This window comes from Rana temporaria, chromosome 9 (assembly GCF_905171775.1).
Source record: "Rana temporaria chromosome 9, aRanTem1.1, whole genome shotgun sequence".
Classification (NCBI taxonomy): domain Eukaryota; kingdom Metazoa; phylum Chordata; class Amphibia; order Anura; family Ranidae; genus Rana; species Rana temporaria.
The window spans coordinates 148740149-148760027 of NC_053497.1; the positions used below are offsets into that span (position 1 = coordinate 148740149).

The 19879-nt window shown below is 44.4% G+C and overlaps 1 protein-coding gene across 2 annotated transcripts in view; it reads right to left on the reverse strand.

The window, feature by feature from the left end:
* The window catches only part of COL27A1 (collagen type XXVII alpha 1 chain), a 540002-nt gene extending 525540 nt beyond the window's left edge, over window positions 1-14462 (reverse strand). The window contains exon 1 of one of the 2 annotated variants that reach the window (XM_040324820.1): window positions 14153-14462. In XM_040324820.1, coding sequence (XP_040180754.1) covers window positions 14153-14202 — 50 coding nt within the window. In that variant the 5' untranslated portion in view covers window positions 14203-14462. Of the gene's footprint in view, window positions 1-1663; window positions 1997-14152 lie in introns of those variants that run through there. The other variant, XM_040324819.1, reaches the window with a different exon arrangement.
* Window positions 14463-19879: the final 5417 nt, after the last annotated feature.

Here is a 19879-nt window from a genome sequence, read left to right on the forward strand (position 1 = left end):
CTGTACATACAATGGTAGGGATCAGAGATCACAGAGTCTGGGGGTCCCCTGTACATACAATGGTAGGGATCAGAGATCACACCGTCTGGGGGTCCCCTGTACATACAATGGTAGGGATCACAGAGTCTGGGGGTCCCCTGTACATACAATGGTAGGGATCAGAGATCACACAGTCTGGGGGTCCCCTGTACATACAATGGTAGGGATCAGAGATCACACAGTCTGGGGGTCCCCTGTACATACAATGATAGGGATGAGGGGGGTCTCCTGTACATACAATGGTAGGGATCAGAGATCGCAGAGTCTGGGGGTCCCCTGTACATACAATGGTAGGGATCAGAGATCACACCGTCTGGGGGTCCCCTGTACATACAATGGTAGGGATTACAGATCACAGAGTCTGGGGGTCCCCTGTACATACAATGGTAGGGATCAGAGATCACAGAGTCTGGGGGTCCCCTGTACATACAATGGTAGGGATCAGAGATCACACAGTCTGGGGGTCCCCTGTACATACAATGGTAGGGATCAGAGATCACACAGTCTGGGGGTCCCCCTGTACATACAATGGTAGGGATCAGAGATCACAGAGTCTGGGGGTTCCCTGTACATACAATGGTAGGGATCAGAGATCACAGAGTCTGGGGGTCCCCTGTACATACAATGGTAGGGATCAGAGATCACACAGTCTGGGGGTCCCCTGTACATACAATGGTAGGGATCAGAGATCACACAGTCTGGGGGTCCCCCTGTACATACAATGGTAGGGATCAGAGATCACAGAGTCTGGGGGTTCCCTGTACATACAATGGTAGGGATCAGAGATCACACAGTCTGAGGGTCTCCTGTACATACAATGGTAGGGATCAGAGATCACAGAGTCTGGGGGTCCCCTGTACATACAGTGATAGGGATGGGGGGGGGGGAAATCACACAGTCTTGGGTCCCTTGTACATACAATGGTAGGGATGAGGGGGATCGCTCAGTCAGGGGGTCCCCCTGTACATACAATAGTAGGGATCAGAGATCACACAGTCTGGGGGTCCCCTGTACATACAATAGTAGGGATTAGACATCACACAGTCTGGGGGTCCCCTGTACTTACAGTGATAGGGATGAGGGGGTCCCCTGTACATACAATGATAGGGAGATGAGGGGGTCTCCTGTACATACGATAGAGATGAAAGGGTCACACAGTCAGGGATCCCCCTGTACATACAATGATAGAGATGAGGGGTACCCCTGTACATACAATGATAGAGATGAGGGGGTCTCCTGTACATACAATGATAGAGATGAGGGGGTCTCCTGTACATACAATGATAGAGATGAGGGGGTCCCCTGTACATACAATGATAGAGATGAGGGGGTCCCCTGTACATACAATGATAGAGATGAGGGGGTCCCCTGTACATACAATGATAGAGATGAGGGGGTCCCCCTGTACATACAATGATAGAGATGAGGGGGTCTCCTGTACATACAATGATAGAGATGAGGGGGTCCCCTGTACATACAATGATAGAGATGAGGGGGTCCCCCTGTACATACAATGATAGAGATGAGGGGGTCTCCTGTACATACAATGATAGAGATGAGGGGGTCACACAGTCGGGGGTCCCCTCTACATACAATGATAGAGATGAGGTCCCCTTGTACTCACCCTCTGGACGCGGCTGCTCGGAGTCTGGAGCCCGGGGCTGATACCGGCTCCATCACGGTTACTTCATTCTTCGGGCATCCCGTCCCGGCCCTGGGCTGGCTATGGGCTCCCTCATAAGACTGGCAGCGGAGCCTCTCACCCCCCGGGGACCCTACATGCACCTTGGCAGGGTGGCAGTGGGCAGGTCAGGGGTGAGCGGGGACCCATGGCAGGCTGAAGCCCTTTGGATGTCCGTACACCCCCTCTTCTCACTCTGGGGGGGTCCCTGCCCGGTCCGCACACGGAGATCCCTCCTGCCGGTCCCGAGGCTCAGGGAAAGGACGGCTCCGGGAAATGAACGGGATATAAGGTTGCCGGGCTCCCCGCTCAGCGCCGCCCGCTGCCATCTAGTGGACAGAAGTCAGTACGACATGAGTGGACCCATTCACTTTTTCCCACTTTTCTTTCCTTTCATAAATCAGGATTTTTTTTTTTTTTTTTGGTAACAATTTTTTATTTTATTTTTTTGCATTAATTAACCACTGAAGCCCTATAAAAGCAGTGCCCAAACTGGATGGCATTCAAGTCATCTCTAATTACAGGTTTCCATCCTGCCCCTGAATTCGTCTTGTGGCCTCAGCAAACATGGCTCCGCACCAAAGGCCAGATTTAACAGAAAATAAACCAAAAAGTGTAAAGCATTATTTAAGACTTCTCGTTTTCTTTCCACTCCCGCAGCCAGACAGTCGCTGAATAAAACACAAGCGCCAGGCAAATAGGCTTTTTTTTCTTTAACTGGCATTAGTGTTTTTTTCTGGGTGATACAGACTCACCAGTGTTTACTAATTAGAATGAGATGAGATTTTTGACAGACAAGTGTTGTGAAGAGGTACAGGACTGGGGGGGGGGGATTAGAATATACAAATCACATGTAAAATGGATCCAAAACAAGAGCTGAAGAAATATCACCATCAGACATGAAACGCGAAAGCAAACATTGAATTCTATTGCAGCTTACCAATTCTTAGACATGGTCACTGCATTTGTTTTTCTTTTTTAGGCTGTGCGTAATTTACGATCAAGTCGAAAGCATTGGCTTTTTGCAGGTTAATTTGGAGCATGCTGGGTTACGTTCACGGACGGTGCATGCGCCGTTAGTCAAAAACGTCAATTACGTGGAGTCAGCCTTCATTACCATACAATACGCCCACTACATGGATAATTTGAATTCCGCGGGCTTACGCCGCACCACATACGCTACGCCGCCTTAACTTAGAGCGCAGGTTCTTTCTGAATACAGAACCTGCCTCACTAAGTTACGGCGGCGTAGCGTATCTGAGATACGCTACGCCCGCACAAAGTTACGGCGGGCTATCTGAATCTAGCCCTATGACTTCACCTTGCAGGAAAGAAAATGGGCAATGGTATACAACCGCTTTAAGGTCCTAAGCGTTCAGGGATGAATGCCCAGAATAGAGAACACCCGCATTCCAGTTCTTAAACGCACACAGCACTAAACATGAGTAGCACACAGTGCAGCATATTTCTGGCTGTCATTGGACTTGGGGCTGCACCTCTGCCTCCCTGGCACAAAGACACCAGAATTGGGCACACACGGGTAAAACATCACCAAGTGTGCATGTGGCCTAAAATCTAACATCAACTATATAGTGCAAGGACCTGCCTGATATGTAATAAATGGTTATGGTTTGTCCTCATAACATAGTTTTGGTAAACTGAATCTAGTTACGCAGAGATTGTAGAGATTGTATAGTGTATGTCCAGCTTTAGAAAGATCTCCGGTGTAAAAACATCCCTCCATAGTTTCTAATGTCAAAGCTGGTTAATGCTCCTTTCTTTTCTATATAGCAGGGATATGCAATTAGCGGACCTCCAGCTGTTGCAGAACTACAAGTCCCATGAGGCATAGCAAGACTGACAGCCACAAGCATGACACCCAGAGGCAGAGGCATGATGGGAATTGTAGTTTTGCAACATCTGGAGGTCCGCTAATTGCATATCCCTGCTATATAGGATCATCTTAGTCTAGTAAGGTTTATACACTACAGAATATACTCAGTAAAAGAGCTTACAGACAATTTTGTGCCAATTTCTGAATCTAAAGGTGATTCTTGTGTGCACAAAGTGATCTCAATCAGACGCTCAGAATGATATCGTCTGTCCTGCTTTAAAACAGACCTAGATGACACCTGTCAGCTCCTTTGCCCAGGCTGCTGTCTAAAATGTCAGTGTACTATGGTAAAGCCTAGATTTCCTGCCTGTTCTGTCACCCTGAGGTTAAACTAGAAGGTGGTCACATGACCAAATGCCTAGGCATCAGATTAAGTGATCATTTCTGAGAGGAGGATTGGTTAGCGGTGATTACATAGACGTGCACACAGGGTGTGCCAGTTGTGCCTAGGCACGCCTTACTCACCCCGCGTGGTGCCGATTCCCCCTACTGAATGTGCCATCACCCTACAGTGCTTCTGGCCTCCCTCTTCTCCTCTGCCCTCCCTGGTACTGATCACTCACTCTGTTCATTCATAACTGAAGTACAGTAAAATGTGTGTTGTGAATGAACAAGAAGCAGCTCAACACAGAGCACTTCCCATTTATTCACTGTCCAGTGGAGCTCTGTCCTCAGTCCCTTTCTTTGTCTCAAAAGGGGGACATCAGAGGTATGCTTAGACCCTTGATATTTCAAGCAAAGCCCCCCAACAGGGCTCTTAATAGTAAAAATAAATAAAAATAAAATAATAATAATAATGTAGAAAATAATTTAAAAAAATACCTCCCTGCAGACTAACACCATCCATTGTTCTACTGTCACCAACCAGCCATTGTCCTTCTGACACATCCGTGTTTAATACATTTTCAATTGTTTGTTTACATTAAGCTCTAAGAGCCGGTTCACACTTAGGCGGCACGACTTCGGGGGCGACTCCACAAGGCGTCCTGAAGACGACTTCAGAGGCGACCTGCAAAATGACCTCTGTATAGAAGTCAATGCAAGTCGCCCCGAGCCACCCCCAAAGTCGTACAAGAACCTTTTTCTAAGTCGGAGCGACTTGCGTCGCTTCTATTAGAATGGTTCTATTGCATAGAATGGGACGCGACTTGTCAGGCGACAGGAATGCTGGGAGGTGGTTTTCCTATAGATCCACTCAAAGGTCAGTGGAAGTAAGCAGTAGGCATGCTATGTGCATACTCTATCATTATAGGTTATGATAGGCTGTGGAGGAAGGACGGCTACACAAAGAAATTATGATTTTACATCCCCTCCTCATATGCGGCATAAGAATCCATAACAGTATGCTTTTTCACAGAAATAATATTATTACCTTTCTGATATTGCATGGAAGATATAGTATGTGAGAAATATGGGTGCAAAAAGTCCTAAGCGGAGATCTTCTTTAACAAGACAAAGCACTATGTACAAAGTGCAGTGACTTATAGCAACCAAACAAGAGTTAATTTCTCATTGATATGACTTTAAATCAACTGAAATCTACTGGTTTCCTATGGCCTACTACACTCTCACATAATTCAACTCATGGTGATAAACACAACATAATGGCTGGTAGGGGGTGTTATAAATCAATAATGGATGGAATTATTATATTATTATTTATGGAGTAGAGAAAGGGTAAAACCTGTCAGTTTTTACCTGTCTATATACCATTGAGGAAATCTATCTTCACTTCCTGTCCCAGAGACACAACAAGAAGTTAGAATTCCCCTCTTAGACATGTGTCTTCACTGGAAGATTTCCCATCACCCCTTGTTCTGGGTACAATTTTAGATTTATCTTCATTTCCTGTCCCAGAGACACAACAGGTGTTTAGAAGAAATCTCCTAAAGTGATTAGGATTCCCATCTTAGATAGGTGTCCTTGAAAAAGGTGTCCCCATTGGAAGATTTCCCCTTACCTCTTGTTCTTGGGACAGAGGGTCTAACCCTTCCCCACCAAATCGAAAAACTAAAAAAAGGTTTTCCTAGAGATAGTTTAAAAATAGGTTTCCACTTTCAGTGCTCTTGCATGGAAAACTTTTAATTGTAATCCACCCTGATTTCCCTGTTGAGCTGCTTTGAGCAAAGCCACAAAGCTACTCTGAGGCTACTACAGTTCAAAGCGGCTTCACTCTTTTCAGCTCCAGTGCTACAGCTTCTCAGAGCTACTTGGTTCCTCCAACTTTGAGGCTATCACCTCTCAGCACTGCTTGGTTCCTCCAACATTGAGGCTATCACCTCTCAGCACTGCTTGGTTCCTCCAGCTTTGAGGCTACTACCACTCTGCACTGCTTGTTTCCTCAAGCACGGATGCTACTACCGCTCAATGCTGCTTAGTTCCTCCAGTTCTGAGACTACTTCCACTCAACACTGCTTAGTTCCTCCAGCTTTGAGGCTACTGGGTAGCACAGTGGTGCAGTGAGTAGCACTCTCGCCTAGCAGTAAAAAGGGTTGCTGGTTCGAATCCCGACCACGACACTACCTGCCTGGAGTTTGCATGTTCTCCCTGTGCCTGCGTGGGTTTCCTCCGGGTACTCCGGTTTCCTCTCACACTCCGAAGACATGCAGGTAAGTTAATTGGCTTCTGCCTAAAAATTGGCCCTAGTATATGAATGTGAGTTAGGGACCTAGATTGTAAGCTCCTTGAGGGTAGGGACTGATGTGAATGTACATTAGGGCCCGGATTCAGAAAGAAGTTACGCCGTCGTAACTCCGAATGCGGGCCGTCGCAACTCAGCTCCTGATTAATAGAATGAGATACACCTCACAGTTGCCTAGATACGAGCGGCGTAAGTCTCCTACGCCGTTGTATCTTAGGGTGCATATTTACGCTGGCCGTTAGGTGGCGCTTCCGTTGAATATGCAAATTAGGTAGATACGCTGATTCAGAAACGTACGTCTGCCCGGCGCATTTTTTTTACGTCGTTTGCGTAGGTCGTACGCGAATAGGGCTGTGCGTAAGTTACGTTCACGTCTAAAGCATTGACTATTTGCGGCGTAATTTGGAGCATGCGCACTGGGATACTTTCACGGACGGCGCATGCGCCGTTCGTTAGAAGCGTCAAAAACGTGGGGTCACGATTATTTAGCATACAACACGCTCCCTACCAGCCTATTTTGAATTACGCAGGCTTACGCCGGCCCATATACGCTACGCCGCCGTAACTTCGGGCGCAAGTTCTTTGTGAATACGGGACTTGCCTCTCAAATTTACGGCGGCGTAGCGTATATGAGATACGCTACGCCTGCCTAAACTTACGGCAGTCTTTCTGAATCTGGGCCTGTATATGTAAAGCACTGTGTAAATTGACGGCACTATACAAGTACCTAAATAATAATAATAATAATACTACCACTTAGCACTGCTTGGTTCCTCCAGTTTGGAGGCTACTACCATTTAGCACTGCTTGGTTCTCCCAGCTTTAAGGCTACTATAACTCAGCACTGCTTGGTTCCTCCATTTTTGAGGCTACTACCATTTAGCACTGCTTGGTTCTTCCAGCTTTGAGGCTACTACCATTTAGCACTGCTTGGTTCTTCCAGCTTTGAGGCTACTACCATTTAGCACTGCTTGGTTTTTCCAGTTCTGAGACTACTACAACTCAGCACTGCTTGGTTCCTCCAGTTTTGAGGCTACTACCACTCAGCACTGCATGGTTCTTCCAGCTCTGAGGCTACTACCTCTTAACGCTGCTTACTTCCTCCAGCCTCGAGGCTACTACTGCTCAGCACTGCTTGGTTCTTCCAGCTCTGAGGCTAGTATCTCTTAACGCTGCTTAGTTCCTTCAGCCTCGAGGCTACTACTGCTCAGAACGGCTTGGCTCCTCCATCTCTGAGGCTAATACCAATCAGTGCTGCTCTATTCCTGCAGCTCCGAGGCTACTACCGCGCAGCACTATGGTATGCCATGAGGAAGGCTTTTTAAGCCGAAACACTATTGGTTACATAAATGCTGATACAGAATACAAAGATATTTTTGAGTTGCTGGCTACCATTATTATGGATCCATGCTGTGAAGAGTGAAAGCCTTAGCCTACACACTTCTAACAGAGCACTTGAGCTTGGGTAAGATTTGTTTCCACTACCGCCCAGCACTGCTTGACTCTTTTAGCTTTGAGGCTACTACTGCTCAGGGTTGCTTGGTTCCTCCAGCTCTGAGGCTACTACCACTCAGTGCTACTTGGCTCCTCCAGCTTTGGGGATACTACTGTGCAGAGCTGCTGGGCTTATTTGAGCTCCACTGCTGCAGCTGCTCAGAGTTGGTCACCATGCTCCAGCTCTAAAGCTACCACCTCTCAGAGTTACCTGGATTTTTCCTGCTCCATTGCAAAGCTGCTCAGCTTCTTCAGTCTTTGAGGCTACCACTGCTCAAAGATTCTTGGCTGGCTCCAAAGCAAAAGATGCTCATAACTGAGGCTAACACTGCTCACAGCTACTGTGTTTTTTCCAGCTCCAGTGCTGCAGCCACCCAGAGCTGCTCAGCTCCTTTCAGGTCCACAGCTAGAACTGAACAGAGCTGCTCAGCATTTTCCTGCATGTGAAATCGGTATTATTGTTTAGTTAGAAAATAAAACCATTTTCCTGTTTGTAAATGACGGGATTTGCCTTGTACTTGAACAAGCTCCTCATTGTTTAGAGGTAATGGAGAAAAAACGCAGTACTGAAGTTTCCTATGTACTGGATGCTCATTCCGTATCCAACAGCGACATATTAATACATGAGACTTATCTGCTGACACACACACGACTAGTCACTGCACATAGCGATAAACACAATGGGGGTTATTTACTAAAGTACACTTGGAAGTGGAAGTGCAGTCGCTGTAGATCTAAGGGGGACATGCAAGGAAAATAAAAAAATGCATTTTAGATTGCACATGATTGGATGATAAAATCAGCAGAGCTTCCCCTCATTTTAGAGCTTCCCCTCATATTTACAGCGACTGCACCTTCAGTGCATTTGTAGTGCAAAGTGGATTTGCCTTTCATAAATAACCCCCAATGTAATGGATGGCAGGAGATGTTATAAACTAGTAATGGATTAGAGGTAGGGGTGTAACGGATCGTCACCGATCCGTGATCCGAACGGGCCACCCCGTTCGGATCGGCACACCCCGCGATCCGCGGAGCGCTCCGGAGCCTAGGCCTAGGAAAGTCCCCGGCTTCGGCCTAGCTCCGGAGCGATCTTGCTCCACCCAGTCTGCTTGCCAGAGCCCAGCGTGACACGCCTCCCCGGGGAGGCGTGTCACGCTGTGCACTGGGCTCTGGCAAGCCGACATGGAGAGGGAATAGTAGCAGAGAAGCACTAGTGTGAGAGGAGGAGGAGGAGGGGGGGGAGAGCACATTTCACGGGTGGATTAAAGAGGAAGCAGGTGAGGCTGTTTGGGACTTGTTAAAAGTACAATCTTGATGTTTTTACAGATATATATATATATATATATATATATATATATATATATATATATATATATATATATATATATATAGCTGTAAAAACATCAAGATTGTACTTTTAACAAGTCCCAAACAGCCTCACCTGCTTCCTCTTTAATCCACCCGTGAAATGTATGTGTGTGTGTGTGTGTGTGTATGTGTATATATATATATATATATATATATATATATATATATATATATATATATATATTACACACACACACACATTTTTTTTTTTTTGCGCTGATCCGAAAATGATCCGATCCGTGACTCCTGATCCGAGGATCGATCCGATCCGTGAGTTTTTTGATCCGTTACACCCCTAATTAGAGGTGATAGACATAACTGAACAATGCATAGGAAGGCTGTGAGCCTTTAGGCAGGCAGTGATGGTCTGTAACACAGCTCATTCAGTACAGACATGGAGGGGTGCAGGCAAGCCAGATATTATTGTCAGTGACTGAGGCAGGCAGTAAGTACTTCTGACCGCACACAGGTAGGCTCCATACTGCACTTTACATTTGCCGGTGTATATGGCTATAGACCGAGTCTGTACCTCACATCCTCCTGACATTGCACATATAGCTGAATAATATTCTGCACTGCACTTGCACATCCAAATACACTGTATATGAAGAGTATGTGACCCATGGAAGTTCATATTATACTGTACTATACCTACAGGCTGACACCAGACTGCACCATACAGCAAGTCCAGGAATACACTGCACTTCTATCTCTATACACACATACACACACAAGCTGACACTGCACATCAAGGTTTGGATTGCACGGCATTACATATATAAGCTCACATTGCACTTCATTTTACAGTATATGTTCACATATTGCTCAGTACTGTACATACAATCTCACACTGTACGGTGCTACATACACAGGTCTACACCACCCTGGAGTACAGGTCAATACTGCTTTTCAGTTCATAGCATAACACTACTCGCCCCGGCATTACTTATGGAGGTTCACCTTAGTCTGCTCAGCAGGTATAAGCCCATACTGTTCTGCACATTCCCATATTACCCTGCATTATACATACATGTTTATCCTATACTACATGTACATAAAAGGTTATCTCGACTCTCTATTGTACACACATAGGTTCATACTGATCTTTATTGTACACATATACAGCAGATTCACATTGCCCTACGTTGTACATACAAGTTCACACACTGCTCTTTATTGAACACATTCAGGTTCACACTGCACCACGCTGTACATACAGGCTCACACAGCTCTGCATTGTACACATACAGGTTCACACTGATCTGTGGTACAAATACAATCTTCACACTATCCTGCAATATAAATAAAGATGGCGGCTGTAATATATAATTTTGAGCCACTACAGCACCACAAACAGTCCAGATTTCTGCACACCATACCGCTACACACACTGTTATAGTACAAGTTACTATTGCACTGCACCAAACATACAGACAGAGGTGGATTTACTGCCCAGCATCCTACAATGTCATACTGCCCCGCTTCACACATACACAGTCACAATACTCTACACCACACATACACAGATGCAATTCTCTACACCACACATACACAGTCACAATACTCTACACCACACATACACAGACACAATACTCTACACTACACATACACAGTCACAATACTCTACACCACACATACACAGACACAATACTCTACACCACACATACACAGACACAATACTCTACACCACAAATACACAGAGGCAATACTCTACACCACACATACACAGAGGCAATACTCTACACCACACATACACAGACGCAATACTCTACACCACACATACACAGTCACAATACTCTACACCACACATACACAGACACAATACTCTACACCACACATACACAGACGCAATACTCTACACCACACATACACGGACACAATACTCTACACCACACATACACAGAGGCAATACTCTACACCACACATACACAGAGGCAATACTCTACACCACACATACACAGACACAATACTCTACACCACACATACACAGACACAATACTCTACACCACACATACACAGATGCAATTCTCTACACCACACATACACAGACACAATACTCTACACCACACATACACAGACACAATACTCTACACCACACATACACAGACGCAATACTCTACACCACACATACACAGACACAATACTCTACACCACACATACACAGAGGCAATACTCTACACCACACATACACAGAGGCAATACTCTACACCACACATACACAGACACAATACTCTACACCACACATACACAGACACAATACTCTACACCACACATACACAGAGGCAATACTCTACACCACACAAACACAGACGCAATACTCTACACCACACATACACAGACACAATACTCTACACCACACATACACAGATGCAATACTCTACACCACACATACACAGAGGCAATACTCTACACCACACATACACAGACGCAATACTCTACACCACACATACACAGACGCAATACTCTACACCACACATACACAGAGGCAATACTCTACACCACACATACACAGACGCAATACTCTACACCACACATACACAGACGCAATACTCTACACCACACATACACAGAGGCAATACTCTACACCACACATACACAGACACAATACTCTACACCACACATACACAGACACAATACTCTACACCACACATACACAGAGGCAATACTCTACACCACACATACACAGATGCAATACTCTACACCACACATACACAGACACAATACTCTACACCACACATACACAGAGGCAATACTCTACACCACACAAACACAGACGCAATACTCTACACCACACATACACAGACACAATACTCTACACCACACATACACAGATGCAATACTCTACACCACACATACACAGAGGCAATACTCTACACCACACATACACAGAGGCAATACTCTACACCACACATACACAGACGCAATACTCTACACCACACATACACAGACACAATACTCTACACCACACATACACAGATGCAATACTCTACACCACACATACACAGAGGCAATACTCTACACCACACATACACAGACGCAATACTCTACACCACACATACACAGACACAATACTCTACACCACACATACACAGATGCAATACTCTACACCACACATACACAGTCGCAATACTCCACACCACACATACACAGACACAATACTCTACACCACACATACACAGATGCAATACTCTACACCACACATACACAGTCACAATACTATACACCACACATACACAGTCACAATACTCTACACCACACATACTGGGTGTTTTATCACCACCTCTAAACCATATACACATACAGACCATATACTATACTTACTCAAGAGATCCAGTCACCCACATCCCAATTAGAGAGTCAGGGAAGAGGTAGGAAGCAGGATTTTAATGGTGTCACATATACAACAAAACACTTTTTTTTTTACAATAACTCTTTTTTATTAAGATCTAAAAAGGAGTAAACTAACGTAAACTTGTATACACACACAGAGTCAATTTACTCTGCACTGTAAGTAGATTGAAAGCTTTGTGTCACACACACACACATCCAGGTTCACACTGCTTAGGCACTTGTTATGGCACAGGAGACATAGAGACTCTGAATCTCAGTAGTTGAACATCTTGTCTGGTTTCCTCATTGAACTATTCTATGAAATGCAGGAAGTGCGCTATAGGTCCTGGATGTACTAGTAGCCTGCCACACTCTCAGGTCAGTGTCAGCCGCATTCACCAGACACCCTTAGATCTGTCTGCACAGTAGAACAGACAGCGTATTCTGTAACACAAACTTGTCAGGTTTATGACCCTGGGAACAATATCACTGCAGCCTTATCCTGTACTTAACTGTTCTCCTCTGAGTAATTAATGGGCAATCTTTTTTTCAGTTCTACACCAGAGACCCACAATCACTGTCTTAAAATGACAAGTCATAATATAAAGAGAAACACTCATCATACTATGTGCTTGTGCCATCTGTGACAGATTGTTGGTTCGTATGAGGACATGGAGTACCCTACGCCATTACGCATCAATGTTGGACGTCATATCACGGAATTCCCAGAGATGGAAAACAGAAGCAGTTCATTGGACAGAACTGACCCGATGGCTCACTCAGCAAGCCACAGTTAAAGGGAATCCTCATTCTCCCAAAACAACCAATTAAATCTGGGTGTATATTTTACATGATAACATACAGTATATACAATGGGTGACTATAGGGTTGATTTACTAAAGGCAAATCCACTTTGACCTACAAGTGCACTTGGAAGTGCAGTCGCTGTAGATATGAGGGGAAGCTCTGCTGATTTTATCATCCAATCATGTGCAACCTAAAATGCTGTTTTTTTGTTTTCCTTGCATGTCCCCCTCAGATCTACAGCGGCTGCATTTCCAAGTGCACTTGTAGTGCAAAGTGGATTTGCCTTTAGTAAATAGCCCGCCATGTGTACGATGCCAGTCAACCTACAAGTAGCTGGAGAGCCCTGACATTCAATCATCAGTCTCTCAATATCACAAATAGCACAATACACCAATATCTCTTGGGAGTTTTATGTATGCATAAAAGGTTTCTGCAGGTAAATCACACAATCCATTGCAAAAAATGGCAAATCAGGGCTAGATCTGAATGCACATACACCTTCATTCCATTTCATGACAATTCCTACACATGTCAATAAAAAGCCAAGTAACTTCTGACATCCGTCACTGCACTGTACCTGCAGACCCATTCTAATTGCGTAATAGTCAGATTGATTGCACAACATCACACCAGTCATCACGTGACATAAGGTGCCCCCGATCAGTTATATCCAAAAGCTTCTCAGTGACAGCACAATTACAGAGGATACAAGCCTTCGCAAAAGAACATTAAAAAATGCCCAGCAAACATCCATATTTACCTCTTACAGGCTGTTTCTAATACAAACAGCAAACCAGAAGATTTAAACTACAGCAAATAATAATAATATTAATAATAATTGCAAAACTAGCAATCCATTTTATTAAACAAACTTTATAAACAGTGCAATGACACTTACTTGGCGGCTTGGTGAGAAGTGCAATCTCTCCTTCCAGCCCCTAAATTCATTTGTATGCATTTGTCCCAGCAGCTAGGATCTTGCTTCTTTTCCTTTTTTGTTTGGAGGTGTGTTTGCCTGTTTTTGTTTTAATTTTGGATGTTTTAAACTGACTCCTGCTTAGAGAGTCGGAAAGCCCCGTGAGCCTCCTGGGTCATTGGAGAGGCAGGTTCAGCCGATTATGGGTGAGAAGGTCCTGAAGCAGGCAATTATACGCTTGCACTGGTCTTTAACTAGGCTGCTGGACCTAAGCGGTATGCATACTGGATGCTCATTTGACGCAGCAAGGCACGAGGGGAAAAAAAAAAAAAAAGGGAAAAAAAAAATCCACTCTTTGAAGAGTCTGTCATATAGGCACATGAAGACGCAGGGTCTCATAAACCTAGCCTTGTCCTTTTAAATAGATGCAGTCAGTATGAGAGGGTCCTTTTTTTAAAAACCCAGGTATCTGGTTTCAGTGCAAACATTTAACTAATAAGCAAAAATCCTGCCTCCGAAAGGGAGGGTCCTTGTGGCATACAGGAATACAAGGAGTACCAGTGTCTGTGGACAGAGGTAGCAAACATCAAGGCGGACGGGTTTGGGGATATACAAAAGACAAAACCGTATCGTAACAACAGTATGGAAGGAAAACAGGTTCCTCTGGGAGAGACGAGGGAAGAGGGGGGCTCTAGTATAATTACAGGGGTACAGTATAAGCAGTAAAAGAATGCATATGTTAACAGAGCGGATTTAGACGCACAAATAAACTTTGAAAGCTGAGGAATGTTTAAACAGGCTTCCACTTGACACACAATTACCTCTTTATGGATAATGAGAGTTGTAGTCAAATGATGCTGCTGATTGCTTGCTTCAGATTTTTGGAATACAGACATCCTAAATAAAAGGAGAAACAATTTGTATTTAGATATTACTAGAATAAAATAATCACATTGTTTACTCAGACATCATATAGACCTATTTTTATCATTATAAAAGGCATAGGATTTCTTTATGCAAGACATTTTTATTACAGGATCAATATAGAAAAGATAAAGAGGCAAGAAGTTTATAGACATGCTATAACTGTCGCCTAATTTATAGGTCTACTGAGAGAGGCACTCTGAAACAGAAGCTCTTGGGGAAAGGGGCAATGACTCTTTCCCCTCAACACTCTCTACTATATTTGCTATGTTGGCAGAACCAACCTTACAAGTTCATAGAATATGCTTCAGTGCTCAGAAGATGTCGGTCTGGTCTGCATATCCAATCACCCTCTTTTATAACCGTGTTTTCTGTTGAACTGGACCTCCAAGCAAAAAGCTGAAAATATGCAATATATGGCCAAAAAACTGTCCATCGCAACTACTTTATATGGCCAAAAGTTATGAGGAGTTCAATAGTTTCCATTACGGGGATCAGTTAATACTACAGCACACACATACTTTTTAGTGTGCACTTTAATAGTAAAATAGTAATTCATAGTAATAGTTTGGGCAAGTCTTTTTTCTGTTCCAGAAACCCTTATGAACAAAGGCAATTCATAAAGACATGGTTTGATGATTGGTGTGAACGAACTTGAGTAGTCTGCACAGAGCACTGACCTCAAAACTACTGAATCCCTTGATGAATTGGAACATATATTAAGAGTCAGGTCTTCATGTCCAACATCAGTACTAGGGATGAACTGAGGCATGTTCGGATCCTAGTACGATTCCACCAGGAAGCGGTCACTGTACTGGGCCAATCATAAAGCAACAGATGCATCCCCCCACCCCACAGCCACACATAGTCATAACCTTTATATAGTTTCGGATCCAGAGCAAGAAATGCCTCACCTGCTTATGATTGGCCCAGTACAGGTGACAGTTTCCTGGAGGGATTGCTAAGGTGGATTTGAACTAGAATCAAAATACAGTGCTCATATCTAATCAGAACCTTACTTCAAAAATGTTCTTTTGGCTGAATGGGCACAAATTTCCCACAGACACACTCAAAATTCTTGTGGAATTCCTTCCCAAAAAATGGTGGCTATTATAGCCAACAAGATGTTGCTTGCTCCATATTAATGCTCATGGTTGAAGAATGGAATGTACAACAAGTTCATATACTGTAGGTGTGATGGCCAGGTGTCCTCAAACTTTTCGCCTTTATATGTTGTTTTACCGGAGCTGTGGTGGCTCAACGCGATTGGCACTGCGCTGACAAGCCATTCACCTCTGCAGCTAGGGGTTCGGTTCCCGGTCTCGGCTACATGTGAATTGAGTTTGGTGGTCTCAGCCCGGCTCCCGGTGGGTGTGCTATGCGAGGTAAGCCTGCGCTTAGTACGCCCACCCCCCTCCCACAAAAACCACCACACCTACACACGCACTCAAAATTGGGTTAACACACACGCACTTTGACCACGCGGTCTCTTAAAGAGAGGCGAAGGACTAACGGGGCTGGTTGAGCGGGCTAGATCCTCTCACTCCCTTATAGGGAGTCCCTCTGCCCCGTTGGGCTTCAAAGCGGAGCAGGTAGGGCGGGCTGTGTGGGAGGATCCCCTCACACACCCGCCATTGCCACCCGGGGCATGGAGAAAGGTGGCAGATTGCCTCTGGGGGAGGCCTGCCTACTCCCAACTCCTGCAGTCCGGCTCCTCTCTCGAGTACACGCACAAAATACAAAAATATGTTGTTTTACCTGCTAAAGGATTTCTAATTTTGTCCAGCCAATCCTGCGATTTACACACTTCACAGATAGACAAGTGATACACTTATTTCCTGGTACAGCAATATGATCTCCCTGGTAACTTCTCCATCTCCACTCTGTATACTGGACAATAATTTAGCAATATAAACCTATGTCCAATGAGCATGAAGCAGTAAAGGCAGTCTGGTAGGTAACAGTCAAATTAGCTACACAAAAAAAAAATATGGATTTTTGTACTCCCTTTCAAAAACTTTTCTGGGAAGTTCATTGAAGGACACAGGATTGAAAGGCAATTGGGTTATAATGCTGTCTACAGGAGGATTTGGTCATTGGCAAATACATAGATACATAAATAACCAGTTTGGTTTAACCTTTCCCACTCCAAGCATGTCTTAGTTTTATAACAAGTGGTGCTGAGAACAAGACCAAACACAGAGGGTGAGACCTGTGTCCCTCAATGAAAGAAAATAATTTTACAGCGAGTTGAAAAAGTTACTTACCAGTAAATGTTTTTTCAGGAGTCTTTCAGGATAGTACCTGAGACAAAGCATAGCTCTTCCCACATTTCCCAGGAAACAGTGCATGGTAATTTCATTAAAAGGAGAATCCTCCCCAGCCTGTCAGTTGTTAACCACTTCCATACAGGGCTGTTATACACACATCCATACCAGGCCTATTCTGGCACTTCTCTCCTACATGTACAAATCATAATTTTTTTGCTAGAAAATTACGCAGAACCCCCAAACATTATATATGTTTTTTTAGCAGACACCCTTGGGAATAAAACGACGGTCATTGAAACGTTTTATCTTGCACGGTATTTGCGCAATAATTTTTCAAACGCCTTTTTTTTGGAAAAAAATTGTTTCATGAATTAAAAAAAATAACAAAACAGTAAAGTTAGCCCAATTTTTTTGTAAAATATGAAAGATGATGTTACATCGAGTAAATAGATACCTAACATGTCACGCTTTAAAATTGCGCACACTCATGGAATGGCGCCACACTTCGGTACTTAAAAATCTCCATAGGCAACGCTTTGAATTTTTTTACAGGTTACCAGTTTAGATTTACAGAGGAGATCTAGTGCTAGAATTGTTGCTGCCACTCTAACGCACGCGGCGATACCTCACATATTTGGTTTAAACAGCGTTTACATATGTCGGCGGGACTTGCGTGTGCGTTCGCTTCTGCGCGCGAGCTAAATATATTTTTTATTTCTTCTTCTTTTTTTTTACATATTTATTTATTTTTTTACACTTTTTTTTTATTTTTTATTTTTTATTATCACTTTTATTCCTATTACAAGGAATGTAAACATCCCTTGTAATAGGAATGTGGGTGACAGGTACTCTTTATGGAGAGATGCGGGGTCAATAAGACCCCACATCTCTCCTCCAGGCTGGAAAGCATGAAATCGGTGAAAAAAAATTCACCGATCTCATGATTACTGTTGCTTAGCAGCCACAATTGCGGCTTTGTTTACTTACGGGGACCCAGGCGTGACGTCATCACATCGCGCCCGGGTCCTCCGACGGTCATAGAGATGACTGGTGACCATCTGGCCACCAGTCATCTCTATGCTTCCTGCCAGCGCCGGACGATTCGTTCTCCGGGCCCCCAATGGCACGGGAGAGCCCGGAGAAGCACCGGATGGCGGCGGGAGGGGGGGGATGTCCCCTCCCGCCGCCTGTAAGAACGATCTAGTGGCAGAATCGCCGCTATGATCGTTCTTACGTTGTGCAGAATCGCCTGCAGAAGATAAGGATATCTGAATGATGCCTCTAGCTGCAGGCATCATTCAGATATCCCCCCACAAAGCCCAGGACGTCATATGACGTCCACCCGGATCGGTAGAGGTCCTTTGTGGACGTCATTTTACAATGGGCTGGTATTGATGTGGTTAAAGAGTACCTCTGGCAAGCTGAAAGAAATAAAAAAAAGGAACAACATACATAAGAAACATATTAAAAGGCTGGGTAGTCACTGCTGTCATGAAAGACTCCTGAACATATCATTACCAGTCTAACTTGGATTTTCCCAAATCGTCTTTCAGGACAGCATACAGGCGGTCCCCGGGTTACAAACTAGATAGGGACTGTAGGCTTGTTCTTAAGTTGAATCTGTTTGCAAGTTGGAACAGGTACATTTTGTAAGTGTAGCGCCAGGCAAACAAATCTATTTTTAAGCTTTTTGGATAGCACAGGGAAGGGTTATCACCCCTGTCGCCTCACTTTGTGTCCCAATGACAATTGGATTTTGAAAATGTTGGGTTATTAGAAAAACAAGGATTGTTGGTAAAGCATGAGTGGAGACACCTTTTTCCTATATTAACTCTTACAGGAGAGAATTTCCCTTCCGGGGGGGGGGGGGGGGGGGGGGGGGGGGGACGACAGCTTGAAGTACCCTTTTGCCTAAAGACAGATTTCTAGCCAACAAAAACTAATATCTAATGAATGCTGTACAGTTTGACCATGTAGCCACTCTACAGATGTGATCTGGGCTTGCACCAGCTCATGCCGTCCATATGGTAGCCATACCCATGGTAGAATGGCAGACAGAGATCCCATCCAGAACCTCCAAATGTATGATCATACAAGCCTGCTTGCTAGCCAGCTTAAGCCATCTGTCATAAGGGCCCTTGAAGCCTCTGGAGATGGAGACAGAGACTTGGTGGACACCAAGTGGCACGGGTGCCAGGGTGCAAGCCTTAGTCCGAGATCTGAGCCAAGGTCAAGTCCACTCTGGCAATGAAGTACAGAAGGGTTAATCAGAAGACGAATGGTCGAGATACAATCAGGGGTCATTTCCAATCTGGCAGCTACAAAAGGGGCAAAGAAGTAGAATGGTCAAGGTACAAATCCAAGGTCAAACGGCAAGCAGCAATCAAGATTAGAAGAACTACATTTATTCACTCTTGAGAAGAGGAGAATAAGGGGGGATATGATCAACATGTACAAATATATAAGGGGTCCATATAGTGAACTTGGTGTTGAGTTATTCACTTTACGGTCAACA